This window comes from Xenia sp. Carnegie-2017, unplaced genomic scaffold (assembly GCF_021976095.1).
Source record: "Xenia sp. Carnegie-2017 unplaced genomic scaffold, XeniaSp_v1 HiC_scaffold_2, whole genome shotgun sequence".
Taxonomy (NCBI): domain Eukaryota; kingdom Metazoa; phylum Cnidaria; class Anthozoa; order Malacalcyonacea; family Xeniidae; genus Xenia; species Xenia sp. Carnegie-2017.
Window position 1 is genome coordinate 8388443 of NW_025813482.1, and position 18934 is coordinate 8407376.

General features: G+C 33.0%; 1 protein-coding gene across 1 annotated transcript; it reads right to left on the bottom strand.

The window, feature by feature from the left end:
* Nucleotides 1-1258: 1258 nt before the first annotated feature.
* On the bottom strand, nt 1259-16695 carry LOC124440299 (tuftelin-interacting protein 11-like). The gene is made up of 27 exons (XM_046990657.1): nt 16373-16695; nt 15996-16097; nt 12994-13036; nt 12852-12909; nt 11997-12038; nt 10055-10144; nt 9901-9975; nt 9667-9714; nt 9099-9152; nt 8933-9023; nt 8101-8206; nt 7824-7943; nt 7539-7638; nt 7419-7463; nt 7183-7325; nt 6634-6696; nt 6294-6411; nt 5800-5878; nt 4504-4616; nt 3737-3842; nt 3448-3542; nt 3227-3279; nt 3075-3133; nt 2620-2731; nt 2398-2443; nt 2241-2309; nt 1259-2059 (listed from the first exon to the last, which is right to left on the bottom strand). The coding sequence occupies exons 1-27, from the start codon at nt 16605-16607 to the stop codon at nt 1883-1885; spliced, it is 2442 nt and encodes an 813-aa protein (XP_046846613.1). The 5' UTR covers nt 16608-16695; the 3' UTR covers nt 1259-1882.
* Nucleotides 16696-18934: the final 2239 nt, after the last annotated feature.

An 18934-nucleotide genomic window follows, 5' to 3' on the forward strand; every position in this document is an offset into this window, starting at 1 on the left:
GTTTACCTAGGAATCTGGAGTTGGCGCATTTCTTGGCTTACACAACAAAAATAAAAAATTAGGATGAGGAACAGCTTGGAGGTGTACAAAGACATACAAAGTTGAATTTCAGATTTGATTTCGACCATTTTTCGGTTCAAAGATAGTTGAAAATGAGTCAGAGACTCTTAATCACTCAGAGATATTAAAATGTTTAATTCAGCTGGTTTGGCCTTCCATGAAGAAACAAATAGGTAGGTGGAGCTAGCTAGTAGTTCATGCCACAGTCGAAGATTTTCAATCTATCTGGGATACCATATCAATGGTTATTTCAAGTATCAGCCATAATCATATAATTTTCGCGTAAGCGAATTATCTATGAGCAATATTATCAAGTTATGTGTTGCTTTAAATGTGCATTAGTTTAAGAAGGGACGCAAATTCCAAAAATTTCATTGGGACAGGGGGTTTTAAGGAAAGGACCAGATTTTACCCTTACTGAATTTTTTGTTTTTTATTAGTTTTTGCCTCCTCCCCCCCCCTCATAGCCACATTACACTAATAAAAGTAATCAACATCTAGAGTGGGTATAGGAGAAAACTTTGCTACTTTTTGCTGAAGGCTTTTTCCGAAATGAAACTATTGAAATTGTTCAAGGGCCTTATGGATAGCTAAGGTGTTGCGAAATGAATGTGCGAGATATAGCATGCAGTTCGGAGTTTTATAACTACAAAGAATTTAGTTGCGTTGTGTTGCGTTGCAGTCTTTATGCAATGCTAACTCCTTTTTCGCTTTTGTTGAAGTGTTTAATGAAAAGACTGAAAATGATCCAACCAAACAATTTTAGTTACTCTGAGAAGAACAATATTTTAAAATCTTATAAAATATCTGCTCCTCGTTTAGTCAACGCAAAAAAATCTTGTTCAGGCTACAATTAGTACGAACTGTCCCGAGCGAGACGTAAATGAAATTTTGGGAATTTTTTGGATTGAAGGCATTTGTCATATTTTCTTAACAACTTTCGTAATTTTCTTTTTCTACAAAGCATACATTCTCGCAACATTTAGTTTGCCTTGGTTGATTCATAATATTTCACCGTCATTTTGGATTGATAACTGTTGTAACTCATTTGAAATTCTTATACAAGATTCTTGTCATTAAATGCTTCATTGGTTGTGGACACGAAATGCTATTTTGTTGGAGTCATGAAATTTCCGCTTCTAGTTAAAATTTGACCCTCGAAGGCAGTTATTGGCACGACAAACCAAAAATCAGAAAATTATAATTTCTGTTTTAATCTGTCGGATTTTTATGAAAACCAAATTAACTACAACAAATCACAATAAGTGATTATGACAAATTTTATCATACACGAAAAGCAGTATACTTCGTTGATTGTTTTTGTTAAATTTTGTGTCTCTCGTGAAGCCAAGCTCGATTTTTATACGTATTTTATAACAATATCATCGGTATTTATACAGCATTTATTTACTTCTAAGGGTTATCAAGCCAATATCAATCATTTTAACTTCTCGTATTTGATGAATCAATAATAATACAATATCGAACCAACTTACTGTGAAACTCATAAGAAATCAAAGTCATTTGCAAAATCTTAAAAATAGAAAAAAAATCTCCACATTTACCTGAAATGGTCGAATGAAGAACCGTGAACGATGATGCCTGTTCTTAAATGATAATTTCAGAACGAAATACGACGATATCAAACCACAAATTAACAACTTAAATTATGATGACGACTTAAGTGTAATGTAATTTGGTTGACTTAATGCATTTCAATGCATGAGCAACGAAACGAATCGTAATAAAAGCGTATTTCCGGTTTATAAACTTTCAATAACCCACCTCAGTTATTTATAAATGAATGTATCATTTAAAAGAATTATTTCGCTAAACTAACAAGAGTTGTTATTGATACAGGATTAAAACTACCATTTGGAGCTTGATAAAAAACGACACCGCGTTCGATAAATATTGTGAGTTTTCCAAACGTGTACAAAGCTTTTCCTTCATGTCTTCGTCCAGTGATTGGAAGAAATGAGATGTCGTATTCATTTGACTAAACAAAAAGGAAAAATAGTATAAATTAAAATGGATAAAAGTAAACTTAATACTTAAATGTACTTGGTCAGAGAATGAGCCATGTTTAAATTTTCGATCAATTTTTGCAAAAGTACGGAAACAGTAAAGTGTAGTTGGATCTCACGATTTATAAGATATCTATAAATGTATTTAAGTACCATTTTTTCTAACAAATCTCTGAAATTTGTGGGAATGCTTTGCTCGGTAACGTTTATCTTAGGTTCTGCCTGTAATGAAGAATAAATATTATGTAATTAATGGTAAAAGCTTAAAGATTTAGGATAAAAACTATACTGTGAAAGTCACACAGCATACCTGATATTTCATTTTTCCAGCACTTAATTTCGCTTCTGCTTCACGTCTGTTTAAAAAAAACGAGTTGTCGAAATTTTGTAGTTTGTAGACTCGAACCATTTGTGTGGTAAGAACGATAAAAAAGTAATTCCACTTTGCCCGCACAACTCTGTTCTTTATAATTAATTAGCTAGAAGACTACCTGTGGTTAGCCAGAAGTCAGGTTAGAGTTAGAAAATTTACCTTCTTTCATTGTTAGTTAAATAGGCAACATTTTCTTTGGCACCAGGTTGTTGAAGACTTTCAGGTGTTGAGACAGCTTGATTCATCAAATCCAAGCCACGATTAAATTGAGCTGAACAAAATTATGTTCAATTTCCATTATACAAACAAAACGAAAAAGAAATCCAGATTTTCTAATAAGTGTTTTATATTTTTCAGACAAAATTTCCTTTTTTATAGTTTTATTTCAATGAAAGAATACTTAAAAAAATGATTTAAGGCGGGGTATATATTTCCTTGAGTTAATTTCTGTGGACAAAAAGGGATATATAACTAATTCTACTTTCGTCGTTATGTTACAAAATACTCGTTATCTTCTTGTAGAACTTATCCGATAATACTTTTTTGAATGATGACTAATACACACAAATACTATCGCAATAAACGAAAAATTTTTTTCAAATAATGCATCAAACCTTTTATTGTAACATTACTAAGTAACTCTTCGTCAAACATCGACTTCCATCCCATATACCTACATATGTTATGAAGGATTATTGAACAAACGTATGCATATATAATTAATATTTTTAGCAAACATGTTAACTTCAACGAAAAATTTGCTCACCATTTTGTGATTTCATCATAATTGGGTTTGTTGTACAACCAATTTCGTAGAACCTAACAATAAAATACATCAAAATGAGAATAAGCAAGGTCTACAAAATATTAAACAAAAAGAAATGCAAGGCATGTTTTGTAAGGTAGTCGATATTTTGCTTATTCTGTCGTAAACTATTTGAAACGACAAACATGTGCTAATCCGACACGAATAAAATGAAAAATTACCTGCAGCCATTTGGGAAAGAAATGCTTTTCTAATAAACTCACAAAATGTTGAAAAGGAACAATATTTTTCCAGGACATCACCCATGTAAATGGTTCTGAAAACAATTGAACTTCATTGAACCTTCATATAGCTACATAGAATTATAATAAAATGTAGTGTAAAAGTATACAGTTAGACAACAAATATTGAAAATATATGACAAAGGTTGTGGGTATAATGCCAAAATGTTTAATAATTATTGGCAAACGATTTCCAAAGTACTGGCAGTTGTAAATCAAAACAACTTACCAAGGTGCTGTTGATGAGGATTAATGACAAACTCTGACAAACACAGGGATAATTTAGGGTAAATTGAGCGAAGAACAAACGCATCTAAAGTACCTTTTGAAAAAACCTACAACAGACAAAAGCATAAAAAAGTCATTTTAGGTATTAATATTTGCTAAACATCACCATGCATTGATAAGAGCAAAATCAATGCAATAATGCCTAAGTTTGTTAAGTAAATTTTCGATACATTATTAAAAGTAGGAAACGTCTCCTTTAATGGGAATTTGGAATCAGCTATTTGATGAAACATATATATTTTACAACTACAAAAAATATTGATGAAGTGCAAACAGAAATAGACATTATGATAGTTCTCCTGTTTATAATTAGCATAAGATTTTTCTACCATTAAATCAACGATAGGAAGATACTATGATACTTGGAACAGGATAAAAATATTGTGCAGCGAGAAGACAAGATCCACCGTTGAAAGGTGAGCTGTCCAGCAAATTGGCAAAAGAAAGTGGAATGGAAAAAACATAAAAATCAACACCACAAGAGATGATGTTAACATTTTCTATTCAATGGAGCTTGAGAACAACAGGAATAAAATGTTAAAGAATCATTATATCACACAAGGAAATATTGCACGATATGAAAGAAAACTTTCGTTAAAATTGGCAGACAGCAAAAAAATTTAAAAAGCAATAAATTTGGTTCTATTTTTTACGCAGAGCTCATACTACATTGTTGTGGCAAACTTGCAAAATCAGTGACTGAAATACCTGAATCCAGGGTTCAATAATAAGTTTTGCTGACGGATCAGAAGGATGCCAGTTTGTTAAAGCCACAGACAGTTTATGTCGAATCGGAACATACAATATTTCAAGTCGATCGCCTAATAACGAAAGACGACACATTGCTTATCTCATCCCAAAATATTGATATTCCTAATGATTAGATATCCAAGTGTACAAGTTCATTTCTATGCAAGTAACATTTGAGTCTTAACTTCATAGGATTTTGCGTAGAAGATAATTATGTTGTATAAATTATTTCTACCCATGAATGGTAGCCATGGATGGATCCATGAATGAATAGGAAGAGGATCAATCAAAGATAATTATGTTGAATAAATTATTTTTACCCATTAATGGCAGCCATGGATGGATCCATGAATGAATAGGAAGAGGATCAATCAAAGATAATTATGTTGTATAAATTATTTTTACCCATTAATGGTAGCCATGGATGGATCCATGAATGAATAGGAAGAGGATCAATCAAAGATAATTATGTTGAATAAATTATTTTTACCCATTAATGGTAGCCATGGATGGATCCATGAATGAATAGGAAGAGGATCAATCAAAGATAATTATGTTGTATAAATTATTTTTACCCATTAATGGTAGCCATGGATGGATCCATGAATGAATAGGAAGAGGATCAATCAAAGATAATTATGTTGAATAAATTATTTTACCCATTAATGGCAGCCATGGATGGATCCATGAATGAATAGGAAGAGGATCAATCAAAGATAATTATGTTGAATAAATTATTTTTACCCATTAATGGCAGCCATGGATGGATCCATGAATGAATAGGAAGAGGATCAATCAAAGATAATTATGTTGAATAAATTATTTTTACCCATTAACGGTAGCCATGGATGGATCCATGAATGAATAGGAAGAGGATCAATCAAAGATAATTATGTTGAATAAATTATTTTTACCCATTAATGGCAGCCATGGATGGATCCATGAATGAATAGGAAGAGGATCAATCAAAGATAATTATGTTGAATAAATTATTTTTACCCATTAACGGTAGCCATGGATGGATCCATGAATGAATAGGAAGAGGATCAATCAAAGATAATTATGTTGAATAAATTATTTTTACCCATTAATGGTAGCCATGGATGGATCCATGAATGAATAGGAAGAGGATCAATCAAAGATAATTATGTTGAATAAATTATTTTTACCCATTAATGGCAGCCATGGATGGATCCATGAATGAATAGGAAGAGGATCAATCAAAGATAATTATGTTGAATAAATTATTTTTACCCATTAACGGTAGCCATGGATGGATCCATGAATGAATAGGAAGAGGATCAATCAAAGGATTCCAAGCTTCCACAGCAGCCTATAAACCACAAACACATAAAATTCATCACATCAAACTACAAAAGTGAACATTTTATTCAAAGACAAAACAAAACTACAGAAACTTTCTTTTTTTGTCAGCCTACAGTGTAGATTTACTCAAGCTTAAGTATACAAGAATAGTTTGCGCTGTCAACGAAATCGTTAAAAATTTTCAGCTCAAAATTGGTTAAGTTTGTTAAATGCAACCTGTTCTCAAGTTAAATACAATCTTTACCAGGAAACATTAGGTAGATTTAATTCATCAACTATACTATAACGAAGACTCGCTTTTAAATCCAATACATCCGCAACTAACTCCACATAAGTGTGAAGAATATAAATCTATAAGAGCTGCAAGTTTCACCAGTAAAACACTCAAAATATACAACACTTAGAGGCATCAGTTTTCTTACCTGTAGTCGAGGTAAGAGTATTTGATTAAGTATGTTATCATATACCCAGGATGGTAATAAAGGAAGCCAATTTTCAAGTAAAACAACAAGACCATTGCAGTTCCGAGGGTTCCAAACACTTTAAGCAAAAAGTGAGTTTTTTTAATGATTAACAAGCAAAGAGAGATGCCTTAGCTATGTACAACAGAATGAAAAAATGAAAAGTAGGCCAAGTTTATCTATGAATCTTAAGTAGACCCTGAAGTAGTTTCGTACCTATACACAATACTTCATTTAGAACGCATACAAACAACTAGAACGACAAGTCAATTTAACATATAACAATTTGGCATTACTGCACCTGATATTCGTACGTATGATTGGCATCCAAATCTCCCATATTAATCTTTCATAGGTGTCCATGCTACATAAAATATAATAAACTATAGTTATCCTAATAACATGTTTGTTGATGTAGATCGTACAGGTTAGTAGAGTCCTGAGAAGGACTGTTGGTATTGATGTAGACTGACGTTTCGACAACCTTAGCTGAAGATGACTACCGCTAAGGTTGTCGAAACGTCAGTCAAAATCAACAAAAACAGTCCTTCTCAAGACTCTACCAACCTGGACGACCTACATCTACAAACATGTAACGATACTCCCGGGTTCAAACCATTTACTACATTAGTTTTTCTATTATTTAGTTATTTAAGTATTAGCACGCGATCTGTCCATAAGAAATTCAACATTAATGAAGACAAAATGCAATAAAAATATGTATTTATGTCAGAACGACAACGACAAATACAGATCGCAACAACACAATAAGGTGCAGAAGTCGACAAGAACCATAGTTGTGGCTATGATGAATGGTACGAATGATAGCTTAAAATATATAAATTTTCACCTGTTTGGATCTAACGAAGGCCCAGATGATAAACAGAAAGATTTCGGTTTATCACCTTCGAGTAACTTTTTCCATCGTTTTACAACTTCTAAGCCATAACCAGGGCTTTTCAATGGATTCCACATTTCAAAGTGTTCTTTAATCTAGGTGAAATGTTATTATTAACTTAACTTACTCGTGTAAGATAGTTTAAATTACTTTGAACTAAAACACTAACAGCAATAACATACGCTAACCTTTGGAAAGACTAAAGGAATTGCTATTTTTACCAGCTCGTACATCTGAAATGTAAATAGAAATAAAGAACAATGGTCAATTCTAGCAAAGCTGCAAAAGACATTTCGACGAATGCCAACCTTATACAAATCGAGAAATTCACTTTGTAATTTAACGAACAGAGCTTCACAATCTTGGAGGGAAAGATTATCAGAGGCACCTGTACTCTGCTGTCGACATCTAAAGTTTGATTTGAGAAAAGTAGTTCACAATCATAAACACATAAAATTTAAACCACTCATCTATAAAAGACATTGAATATTAAAGAGAATTAAAAATAAAACATTGTTATAAAGACGAAGGCGCATTATTAACAAACGTTCCAACTTTGAGTTCCAAGAAGGCAAACAAAATAGACGTCATACCTCTCAATGATTTTCAAAACATCAACGAGTTGTTTCATGTCATTTTCTTCTTGTTCAATTTCATGAGAAAGACGTTCTTCGTGTTTCAAATTTACTATCAGATCTCGTTCGTGACGAAGCCTGAAAAGAATGAAAAATGTCTCCAAACTTCAAAAAAATACGAAAGATAAAAAACACAGACATTAAACATCGTTTGTAGAATTTTGTAACGACATGTTGCATTGATACTAAATGTTAAATTGAAGCGATATAAAAAATTAGAAATGAGATAACATACTGTTTATCAGCTTGAATAATTTCTGTTTCACTCAAATCCAACAAAAGATTTAAGTTGTATTCCAATTCCGGAAGTGAAAATGCCCGATCACGTTCACTTTTGCTAACTTTAAGAATAAATTGTTAAAAAATAAGTTTTTAATGAAAAAGTCAGTTAAGCCTATCTCATTCATCGCAAAGCGTCGCTATAGAATAGGCGAGTTAATATTTTTTGTGCAGAGCATCAATTCTTTATAATGTAAGTTGTCGCCGAAATTGCCCGAATCAACTGATTCTCGTTTTAAACTTTTTATGTAAGTAGCACTCGGCAATAGTCGGCAATGGTCGGCAATGGTCGGCGTAGTCAGATAAGTAGCAATCGTAAAAACTCGGTCGCCGACGTCGTAAAAGCTCGATCGCCGACGTTTTGCGATGAATGAGAACGAGGCTTTAAATATCGCACAAAGAGAGTAATTCAAGGTAAAGTTCATGATGTACACTAGATAAAACTCTAAAATTCATTCATGAATCAAAATCCGTAGAAATTCCATGACCGTGATCAGAAGACAATTATTAATGCAAACGCTAATTCCTCATTATTGTGTTCACCAACAAATTAATAAGCTCAGCTTACTTACAACTTGAGCACTTTTTGTTAGCGTTGAAAACAGCGTGCATTGCACGTTCATTGGTATTGGCCCGTTTAAAAAGAGCAGAATGGTGCCAGACATTTATTTTACAATATTTATAAATTATGGGGGTTGGATAGGGAGTGTAAAACAGTTTTCACATCTTTATACCAATATAATAATGGGCTTTACAAATAAATATTTATATTATATACATTGAAATACCTGATGTTATCTCTTCAGGATTTGCATGTTGAGTAGCAAATGATCCATATCCAGTCAAAACTTTAGCTTCACGACCGGTCATATCAACAACCTGGATAAAAAGCTCATTCACCAATCTCATATCAAGCACATGCTATTGATGGTACGTTAGTATTGGTATTTATACCTTCACATTACTGGTCGATAAAGATATACCGGGTCTTTTAGATTTTCCAGAAGCCTATACAACGGACATTCTGATTGAATAAATGGCAAAACAAACATTAATTGCCACCCAATACCCATACATAAAAAAGAGACCAAATTGTGTTACAACCAAAACTTATACCAAAAGTACAGAGCAATACCAGAAGTCGCTAACATCAAGAGAGTACAAAATATAAAGATTGCAATTCAAAAAATGGTGACTATCGTAAAATTAAAGAAGAAAAACAATTGAGGAGAGTCTATCGCAATGTTTTTGCATGCACATGAGGTTATGACAAATGTAAAAAGAATATAATATATGTATTATGAATGGAACTAATGGGACTGATGTTAAAATTTCTCTAAATCGATCATTGTAATGTTATAAAGTTAGAAAAAATTGTATTGTTAAAAACAGAGATAATCACATCTAAGAATCCTGAGAACTTTACTGAATTCTAGTGAAAATATAAAGCCATTTTATGTTTCAAGATTTTAACTCCTGCGTATGTACGGTAACTACAACACCATTGTCTTCTATACATTACCTTGACTTCATCAATAGTTTTGTAAATATATTTCGGTTTTCCTTTCAACTAAACAAAAACAGTAATTGAACGTGAAATTTTCAAGTCAAATCATTTCTTCTGATCCTCCTAATTTATTTTCAGATAAAAATAGAAATGATCGTGGTCCATTCATGAAACAGATAAAACAAATATAATGTGAAGACTGCTTTATGAAAAAAACATTACGGTGTATGCGTTGTCCCAATGACTCACATTGCTGGATTTTTTCCATTGATTAAGCTGTTCACGAAACTCTAATTCTTCTTTCTCATCTTCAGCCAGTTGAGGCTAAACAAATAAAGTGAATTAAAATGAACCAACGCTGACAAAAACTATAATTCCCGAACCAAAAGAAAAAGTTATAAACCTCTTGTTTCTTCGTGTGTTTTTCAGGTCCATAATAACTAAGAGCCCCTCGACCACCACGTTTAAATGCTTCAACTGGTGTTGATATTCCCTAAAAGCCAAACAGTCAATAAAACCGTGAGAAAATAAGTCTGCAAGTATAAAGACCATAATTCAAGGAGCTGAAACAACTAGGAAGCCAAGAATAGTGCAAAGTTTCAAAAAATACTGCCTTTTGACTTGCAATTTGAATCGTAATTTTATGTCATTTCTCCCTAACTACCGTTTAATTTAATTTCATGTATCATGAGATAAACATTTATTGACTTCATTCTAAATAAAAATTGTTTTATAAAATCTATAACAAGCTGTAGTCTAAATCACCACAGTTTATATGAAAGCAATTTCCAATTTGTCCACGATGTAACATATATGGTGTGGGCTACTTTGCTTTTAAACATAGTGAAGGAACGCGAGGCTGACAGGAGTCATTGAAGAAACTGAAAATGCCTTTGTTAAAACAAGTTGAAATAAAATAAAAAACTTGCGCAGGTATTCAAGCTCATACGAATCAACTGGATCTCTTTTCACAGCTGTGAGAGTAACTTGCTCGCTCAATCACAATTTATCAGAAAAATCATCCGAGCATTTACAATCCACTTGACCAACTGTTCAAATTCATGCGTTGTGGCAACAACCAATCAGATCTGTTGATATTGGAGTAAGTATAACTTTCTGACGTAAGCAGTCGTCTAAACGAACTGTCCAAGTTTATTGCTATGACGACAAATAAATGGATCTCCTATTTATGGATCACCTAGGTATAATTTAGGTGTAAATAGCTTGCTTACTTACATATTATTAAAGATATCATCTCAGCATGCTCAGTCAACTTAACCAACTTTCTAAATTCAAGATCAAGGCAAAAACCAAATGCATCTACTAGCAACAATTTTAGAGTAAAAAGTTCGTTTTCAGTTTCAAAGTTTTATGTAATCTACAAGAGTTCTCGGCATTTTGACTAATAATTTAAGCCGACCGTACACGTGTTTATAAATTTTTCGTTTTATTTGCAACTCGTTTACCGTTAATAAAATAAAGGCATAATAAACAAAGAATCCACGGGCTTCATGGCAAACAAAGATTTTGTGCTTTCCTTATCTCGTTAATGTTCATATAAATAATTGAATTAAAGACGTCAAAGTAACAATTAATCAGTCTAGCCGTTTGTATAGTCTAAATTGAACTCTACGTACTTTCATTACTTACGTCATAAAATTTTAATTCATTTTGGACAACAAAACTGACTTAAATAAATATGTTAAATTACTAGCTGATCAACTGCACACTTAATCCTTCTCATGGCAATTTATGATAAAGAAAAGCGTCATATTTATCATGAAAGAATATAAGAAAATAATAAGTTAATTTTCTTACATTACAGTTACCAAAGTTAAGCAAAAAGCGATTGTGTCGCTGTGATTCTTTCATTTTTTTTTGAGAGGATATTATTTAAATTCCCAAGTATTCTTGAGTGAGGCTTTAACTTAATGAGTTATTTTAACATTATATACAAACCAATCCAGTGTTAGTGATCTTAAGTAAAAAAACTCCCAATAAATTAAAATTCTTATTAAAGTAAATAGTTTGAACCTGGCAGTATCGTTACAAATTCTTAAGTAAATACATCAATAATGAAGAAAACTGACACTTTGTACATGTCAAGGCACGGAAACACAAATTTTCAGATACATCGAAAATGTCGGACACCTGAGTCTAAAAAAATTGATGCAGTTGGACAGGTAGCTATCTCCATAGCGATTACACATGACAAAAGCGCAAAGAACTACATATGTGCAAGAAAAACTGTATGATTTGGTGATTTAGATTTAACTTTATGGAATTTCTGTCTCAAAGCTGTGACAGTGCTGGTATATGGATAAAATCACAAGAGTTAATGTTACCTGGCCTTCTTTCCCTAAACCTTTTCCTGGTTCATATCCCATCTATAAAACAACAAAAATATGTTAATCATAACATAAAAAAATCAACGATGGAGTTTAATAAGAGAAAAAAGTATATCTCCCATAGTAATTTTGAATTTGTTGTGTTGATAAATAATAGTTGTGCTGTAAGGACAGTTTGTACCATTACCTTTGCACCATTAACATCCTATCAAATGTTGATAGTTGTGATTGGAGGATGGAGTTGTTTGGTGTATGTATGTAGGTACCCTATCACCATTAAAGTCCTATCAACTTTATAACATAGAAAGTTCTCGTGTGAAGATGAGAATATATAGTGTGCAATCTTAAATAATTTACGTGTCCACATGTTCTTCAGTATCATAGCAATCTCAACATGTTTTTCTGTTGATACTGTTGTTGATTTCACATGAAGATAAATGAAGTGATGAAATAACATAACGATTTGAACAAGGAATTTATGAATTGATTCATTTCAATTGTTTTGAGGAAAGTGAACCTTGAAAACCATGAAAATGACACTTTAAAATTTCAATAAATGAAAATTGTTCATTTTAGGGAGTGAAATCCAAAAATTGCATAGAAATACATAGAGACTAGAAAAGGATTTCATATTAGAACTCATGAAATAGTAAATGACATAATGTAAATATAGGCATCATGTATGTAGCACTATTGATGCATACAGGATAACAAATATTAAAAGTAAAAAGTTAATGCTTTTACCACTTTATATAATAAACTGATATACAAACACACTCTGTAATATTGCAAGCAATTGATTTGTCACGTGGGAATAATAATCTGTTCAATATTTTAAAGACATTTTATGACCTTTTTTAGCATTTTGGAACCAAATCCTTTGGTGTGTTGCTCCCATGATGCAAAATCTCTAAAAAAAGTATAATTATAAGCATCATATTCATACAAGAGTATATTTGCCTCCAAAATGATAAATATAAAAGGTTTGACGTACTTTCCTGCACCTCTTTGCATTTTCCTTGTGTAGACCTTGCTATCTAAAATTACATTTGAAAGAATGTTATATGCAGTGCGGTGTTTGAACATTACCCCAACAAATTGACCTGCTCTCCACTGTGTGACTTCATAGCTCAGTTGGTTAGAGCCATTGAGCTCTATAAGACAATTAAGATTGAGCTCTATAAGATTGAGCTCATTGAGTTATTATAGAACTCAATGGTCATTAATGATCATAAACGAACATAATGATCATTAATGATCATAAATGATCATTAATGAACTTAATGGTCATTAAGATTGACCATTAAGATTGAGCTCTATAAGATTGAGCTCATGGGTTCGAATCCCGTTGAGTCACCTGAATTTTTCAGGTTCATGAGACAATAGCTTAAATTGTCCCGCAAAGTGCGAAGATCATATCTTCATTCAATTTAAAATTACATTGTTAAAAAACTATCCTTTCTGTTCAAGCAACCTTGACTGAAGACCATTCGTATATATTTATGAGTACATAAAAGATAAAAGTTTCTCCGGATTTTAAGTGATTTTTATTGAGCTTTCGACTCGTTGCTCGAGCCTTCATCAGAATGAGGATATTATTTATTTACACGTGCTTTTAACTTGGAGACGCTTAGAGCGTCTAATTGGATTAGTCGGGTGGATTAATGTGATTGGATGCGGTGAAATGCGTTGCCATGGGTTTTGGTGTATTGTGAATATGGTCACCTTGGTCACCTTTCTCCGCTGTGTCCTGCTCGGGTAGCGGGTCTTTGCCGGAGACCCAGTTCTATCAGGCTTCTCCAGGCTGCTCTGTCCTGGGTATCCTCTTCTTTGACACCACATAGCTGCATGTCTCTCCTGATGGTATCTTTCCACCGATGCTTTGGGCGTCCTCGTTACCGTCTCCCCTCCACTTGCATCTCATAAACTCTCCGAATGTCTACATCTTCTTCACGCCGGCACACATGTCCGAACCACTGCAGTCTTTTTCTTCTCATCAATTGTGAATATGATTGGTGTTAATAAGGATTTATATATTATATGTATTCTCCGATGATGGCTTTGGAATTAATAATATTAGAGTGTAGTGTTGTAGTTGCTTGTAGTTTTTTTGTCCTTTTTCTTTAGTTGTGTATATGATGGGTATGTCGATATGTCAGTTTATTGTGTCGTTGTCTTTACTGTACCAAGCTTCTTTAAATTCGCGTGCGTGTTTAGTCTGTGCGCGCCCGAGTACTTTAGTTTCCGTCCAGTCGAACGTGTGGTTGTTTCCGTGGGTATGTTCTGCCGGTAGTGAGTTCGGATCTCGTCGTTTTATGGCGTTTTTGTGTTCTGTGTGTCTTGTTTCAATTTTCTTAGATGCTTGTCCTATGTATTGCTTTGAACAGTCTTTACATGGTATCATGTAGATCGCGTCAGTTGTATCATGAATTGTTGTTTTGTCTTTATGTTTGGTGAAACATGATTTGAGTTTTTGTGTAGGTTTGTGGGCGACGTTAATATTAAATGGTCGAAGAAGTCTGGCAGTCATTCTGGCAGTCTATCAGAAATGAAACCTACACAAAAACTCAAATCATGTTTCACCAAACATAAAGACAAGACAACAATTCATGATACAACTGACGCGATCTACATGATACCATGTAAAGACTGTTCAAAGCAATACATAGGACAAACATCTAAGAAAATTGAAACAAGACACACAGAACACAAAAACGCCATAAAACGACGAGATCCGAACTCACTACCGGCAGAACATACCCACGGAAACAACCAAACATTCGACTGGACAGAAACTAAAGTACTCGGACGCGCACAGACTAAACACGCACGCGAATTTAAAGAAGCTTGGTACAGTGAAGACAACGACACAATAAACAGACATATCGACATACCCATCATATACTCACAACTAAAGAAAAAGGACAAAAAAACTGCAAACAACACCAAAACTAAAACACTACACTCTAATATTATTAACACCAATCATATTCACAATACGCCAAAACCCATGGCAACGCATTTCACCCCATCCAATCACATTATTCCACCCACTAATCCAATTAGACGCTCTAAGCGTCTCCAAGCTAAAAGCACGTGTAAATAAATATCCTCATTCTGATGAAGGCTCGAAGCAACGAGTGAAAGCTCAATAAAAACATTTAAAATCCTGAGAAACTTTTATCTTTTATCTATCAAATGCCTGGATTGCCAATTTTCAAACTTATATTTATGAGTAAACAACAAACCACACTTAATCATTTATAAATCATTTTTTCAAAAGCATTCATAAAATGAACACAATGAAATGCTGCACTGATTGGTCTAGAGCTGTGTTTTCATTAACCTGTGCAAAACACATCTGAGCTCAACCAATCAAATCAATCAAAACAATCAATCTGTCAAAGAGAATTTGCAAATCGATCATGAATACATTTTAGAGGAAAATTAAAATGTCTGTCTTTTTCGCATTATTATTATTTTATAAAAGAAATAAAAGATGTTTTTAATGTTTGCACTGGCTTATGCAAACCTCGGAGACTGTTGTGAGAACTCTCAAGCATATGCAACCATCGACCTTTCTTGGGCTTGCACTGATCTGCTCTCGAGTTTTCCCAAAGGTCTCCTCGGTTTGCATAAGCTCGTACAAGCACAGTAAACATCTTATATTTCTTAAATGTAAATTTTGCTGGCAGAAAGTCATTAGGTTCTTTTAATGATGAATATCCGTTATCAATTCCTTAGTTCCAATTTCAAGAAATAAAATTACAAAGTAAATGGTTTGAAGCCGGGAGTATCGTTACATGTTTGTAAATGTAGATCGTCCAGGTTGGTATAGTCCTGAGAAGGACTGTTTTTGTTGTTGTTGACTGACGTTTCGAAAACCTTAGTGATAGTCATCTTGTCGAAACATCAGTCAACAACAACAAAAACAGTCCTTCTCTGGACTATACCAACCTGGACAATCTACATTTACAAACATGTAAATAAAATTACCTTGATCAGATTGATTAAATGTTGCAGCACTCAACATTGAAGAATCGTTAAACAACTTTTTAGATTTTTCTTGATTAGTTCCTTGACGTTTTAATACTTGCTCTAGGTAGATATAAATAGCTTTTATTAGTATGATTCTGCCTTGATTGGGAAAGACGAAATAGAAATAGATACTGCAACATAAATTCCTTACATAAGTATTTTTTAGTAGTATGATAAAAAATGTTCATAGAGAAGGAAAGCCTAGTCTTATTCATCATTGTTCTATCTATCAATCTATCGTTGTTTTTTATATATTTTACACTTGCAATTGCAGGGACTTGCTTGCCTTGGGGCCATTGCACGATAAAAACAAGTACACGAAAGACAATGATAACCTAATTCATCTTTATCTTTGGATTTTACAACTCCACCGCTCACAAACTGCAAAGGAATGCTATCATTTCTCTTTCTCTCACTGTAGTCATCTTCATCTGAATCTCTTCCAGCCCAGATACCCAACATTGTTTGTTCTTTCGTCATTTTGCGACGTTTCATTCCAGGGAAAAATTCATTTTGTAAGTCATATTCCGTTACTTCAAATCTTTCAACTTCGTTATCCGAGTCTGCCATTTCGAATGAAAAAACACAATAACACACAATTAAATACAAACTGGTATTTTCGTGGTTTTCTCCATGTTTTGGGTTTGAAGAGTTTGAATTGACACTAAATTCCATCCACCAAAAGTATACATTGTGAATGTGAAAGCCGAAAATTAACAAGACAGAAGAGTTTCAATTGCATTCAATACAAAGTTAACTATCTTTAATAAGCTGAGAGATCTTGTCGAAAGAGCTCATTTGTGAAAGGGAAAGAATCGTTTAAACTCATTTTAGAACATGAGTTGAAAATTTTCCAAGACGACAAGACGATTATTCAAGAGTTGCCTGAACAACTGTCGTTGTTGTGCTTTTACCTGTATTAGAAAAGTTATCATTAATAAGCTATCCAACTTCATCATGATCAACAACTTTCATGAATATTTTTCATTGACAATATTGCGATGCAGTTATCAAGAATACGGTTTGCAAAAAGAGACTGAATCATTAAAATACTGCAATCTTCAAACTATATATTACTTCATTGGATAATCTCTAATTACATTAATTTAAAAATCTGGTAATTTTTCACCATTTCTAGTAAACGTAAGAACACAATGTTTTCACCTTTTGAAATTGTATGGGAGGCTTCCGTGTATTCTCCAGTTGAATAGATACCCTATCAATACTGCTAATGAAAAAAGCTAATGGCATAGGTCAAAATTATTATCTGGCACGGGAATAGCAGAAAGTCTTCAATTATTAAAAAAGCTACTTTCAAATTATGATTATAATTTTTGTCATGATTACTAAGAATGAAAATTTACTCCTCAATTTTAGATGTTAAATGTAATCTTTCAATATCTTGCTCATGCAGCAGTGACTGGACAAAAATAATCCATTTTATTTCTAATAAAGGAATTCTTACTTTGATTTTCTTGTTGCTTAATACATGTAATCTTTTTTCCCCTTGACAACGAAAATATCATAATGTAGTTGCATCGTACGTGCGTGAACACACGCCCGACATTTATAATAAACAGATTTAGATTGAACGGCTTTGAATATGACCAACCAACATAACTCGTAAAAAATAAAATATGACTTAGTTTACATTTCATTTTTTTTCATCATCTATCATTTTCAAGTTGAGCTAAAAAGAAAATTATTCGCGATATTTGTTGTTCATTTTGATGAGAAAAGATGTTGGCCATCGTGAAGTCCCATACTCGTTATATCAGCTCAGTTGTGATTCAAAATCATTGACCCTGGCCTAAAGTCAAAGGAACAGAGATACTCTCTCCAACCACTGGAGTATCATGAATATTGAAGCATCAAAACCTACAGAGCGACTATTTGCTCGGTAGAAATTTCTTTTCAACATTTATGCAAGAATAACAAGATTACTGATGTATGAAATTTAGCACAGAGGATTTTTTCAGATTCATACATGGAATTAAACAATTTGCTCCTCGGCAAAATATAGCGTTTTTAAAATTTGATTTTTTTCAAATGTATTTCCATGCTTAAGCCGCAGTCATATCCATCATTCTTTTAGCAAAATACTATTCTTCTTAACAATTTGAAAAAGCTATAAATATAACAGAATAGAAATGTATCTTATAGCCCTGTCATCTTGATCGTTATTAAAAACACAAGGAAAGTTCTGTAATGTGTCTGTTTCTTACAATACTTCATAACAATAACGACGTTTTTCAACATTGAGTTTATACCCATGCCTGAGAGAGTGGGTGGGCCATTTCATACGTTCAATTCATTTCCCTACAATTTGGCATTTCATACTTCACACTTCCGATGATTTCCAACTGAGGATCAATTAAGAAGTTATTTCAATGTGCTTGTTTTCTTACTTGATTTTAACTGTGTAGCTCATTATTGCCCTGCAATTATCCTACCAAGCATTTGTCTTCATTTGTCCTCACTATAATTTCGCAACATAGAAACAAATCATAAACGACAAAAAGAAAAGCTAACAATAAAATTGAGTCCATATATTTTGTTCATTCATGCTGTCAGCGATTTATAAATGTTGAGATTTATATGTGATCTTTTATTGCGTGTATGACGGTTAATGTCCTTATGCCGTTTAAAAAGTTGTCAGCAGCCAAGGGGATTCTTTGTCAATAGATAAAAGTTTGACATGTATTGCATTCTTTATTTTCAGCTGTTACTGACGATTACTATTACTTCATGGCATCTATAGATTTTTAATCCAAAAGTAATTATACAATCTGGAAATTGAATTTTGCGATTTTTAGCAAACAAACTTTGCCTTATTAAGCTCAGCAGAAAGACTGTCGTTACTGACAACCAACTGTGAAAGGAGGCACAATGAACAT

What these genes read in the sequence shown, in the direction of transcription:
- LOC124440299 (XM_046990657.1), bottom strand. Translation starts at nt 16,607, where the DNA reads ATGGCAGACTCGGATAACGAAGTTGAAAGATTTGAAGTAACGGAATAT. An exon ending in ATTTAATCAATCTGATCAAG is followed by an intron (nt 13,037 to 15,995) that starts GTAATTTTATTT and finishes ATGTAATTTTAG; the next exon opens with ATAGCAAGGTCTACACAAGG. An exon ending in TTAACTAACAATGAAAGAAG is followed by an intron (nt 2,444 to 2,619) that starts GTAAATTTTCTA and finishes TTTTTTAAACAG; the next exon opens with ACGTGAAGCAGAAGCGAAAT.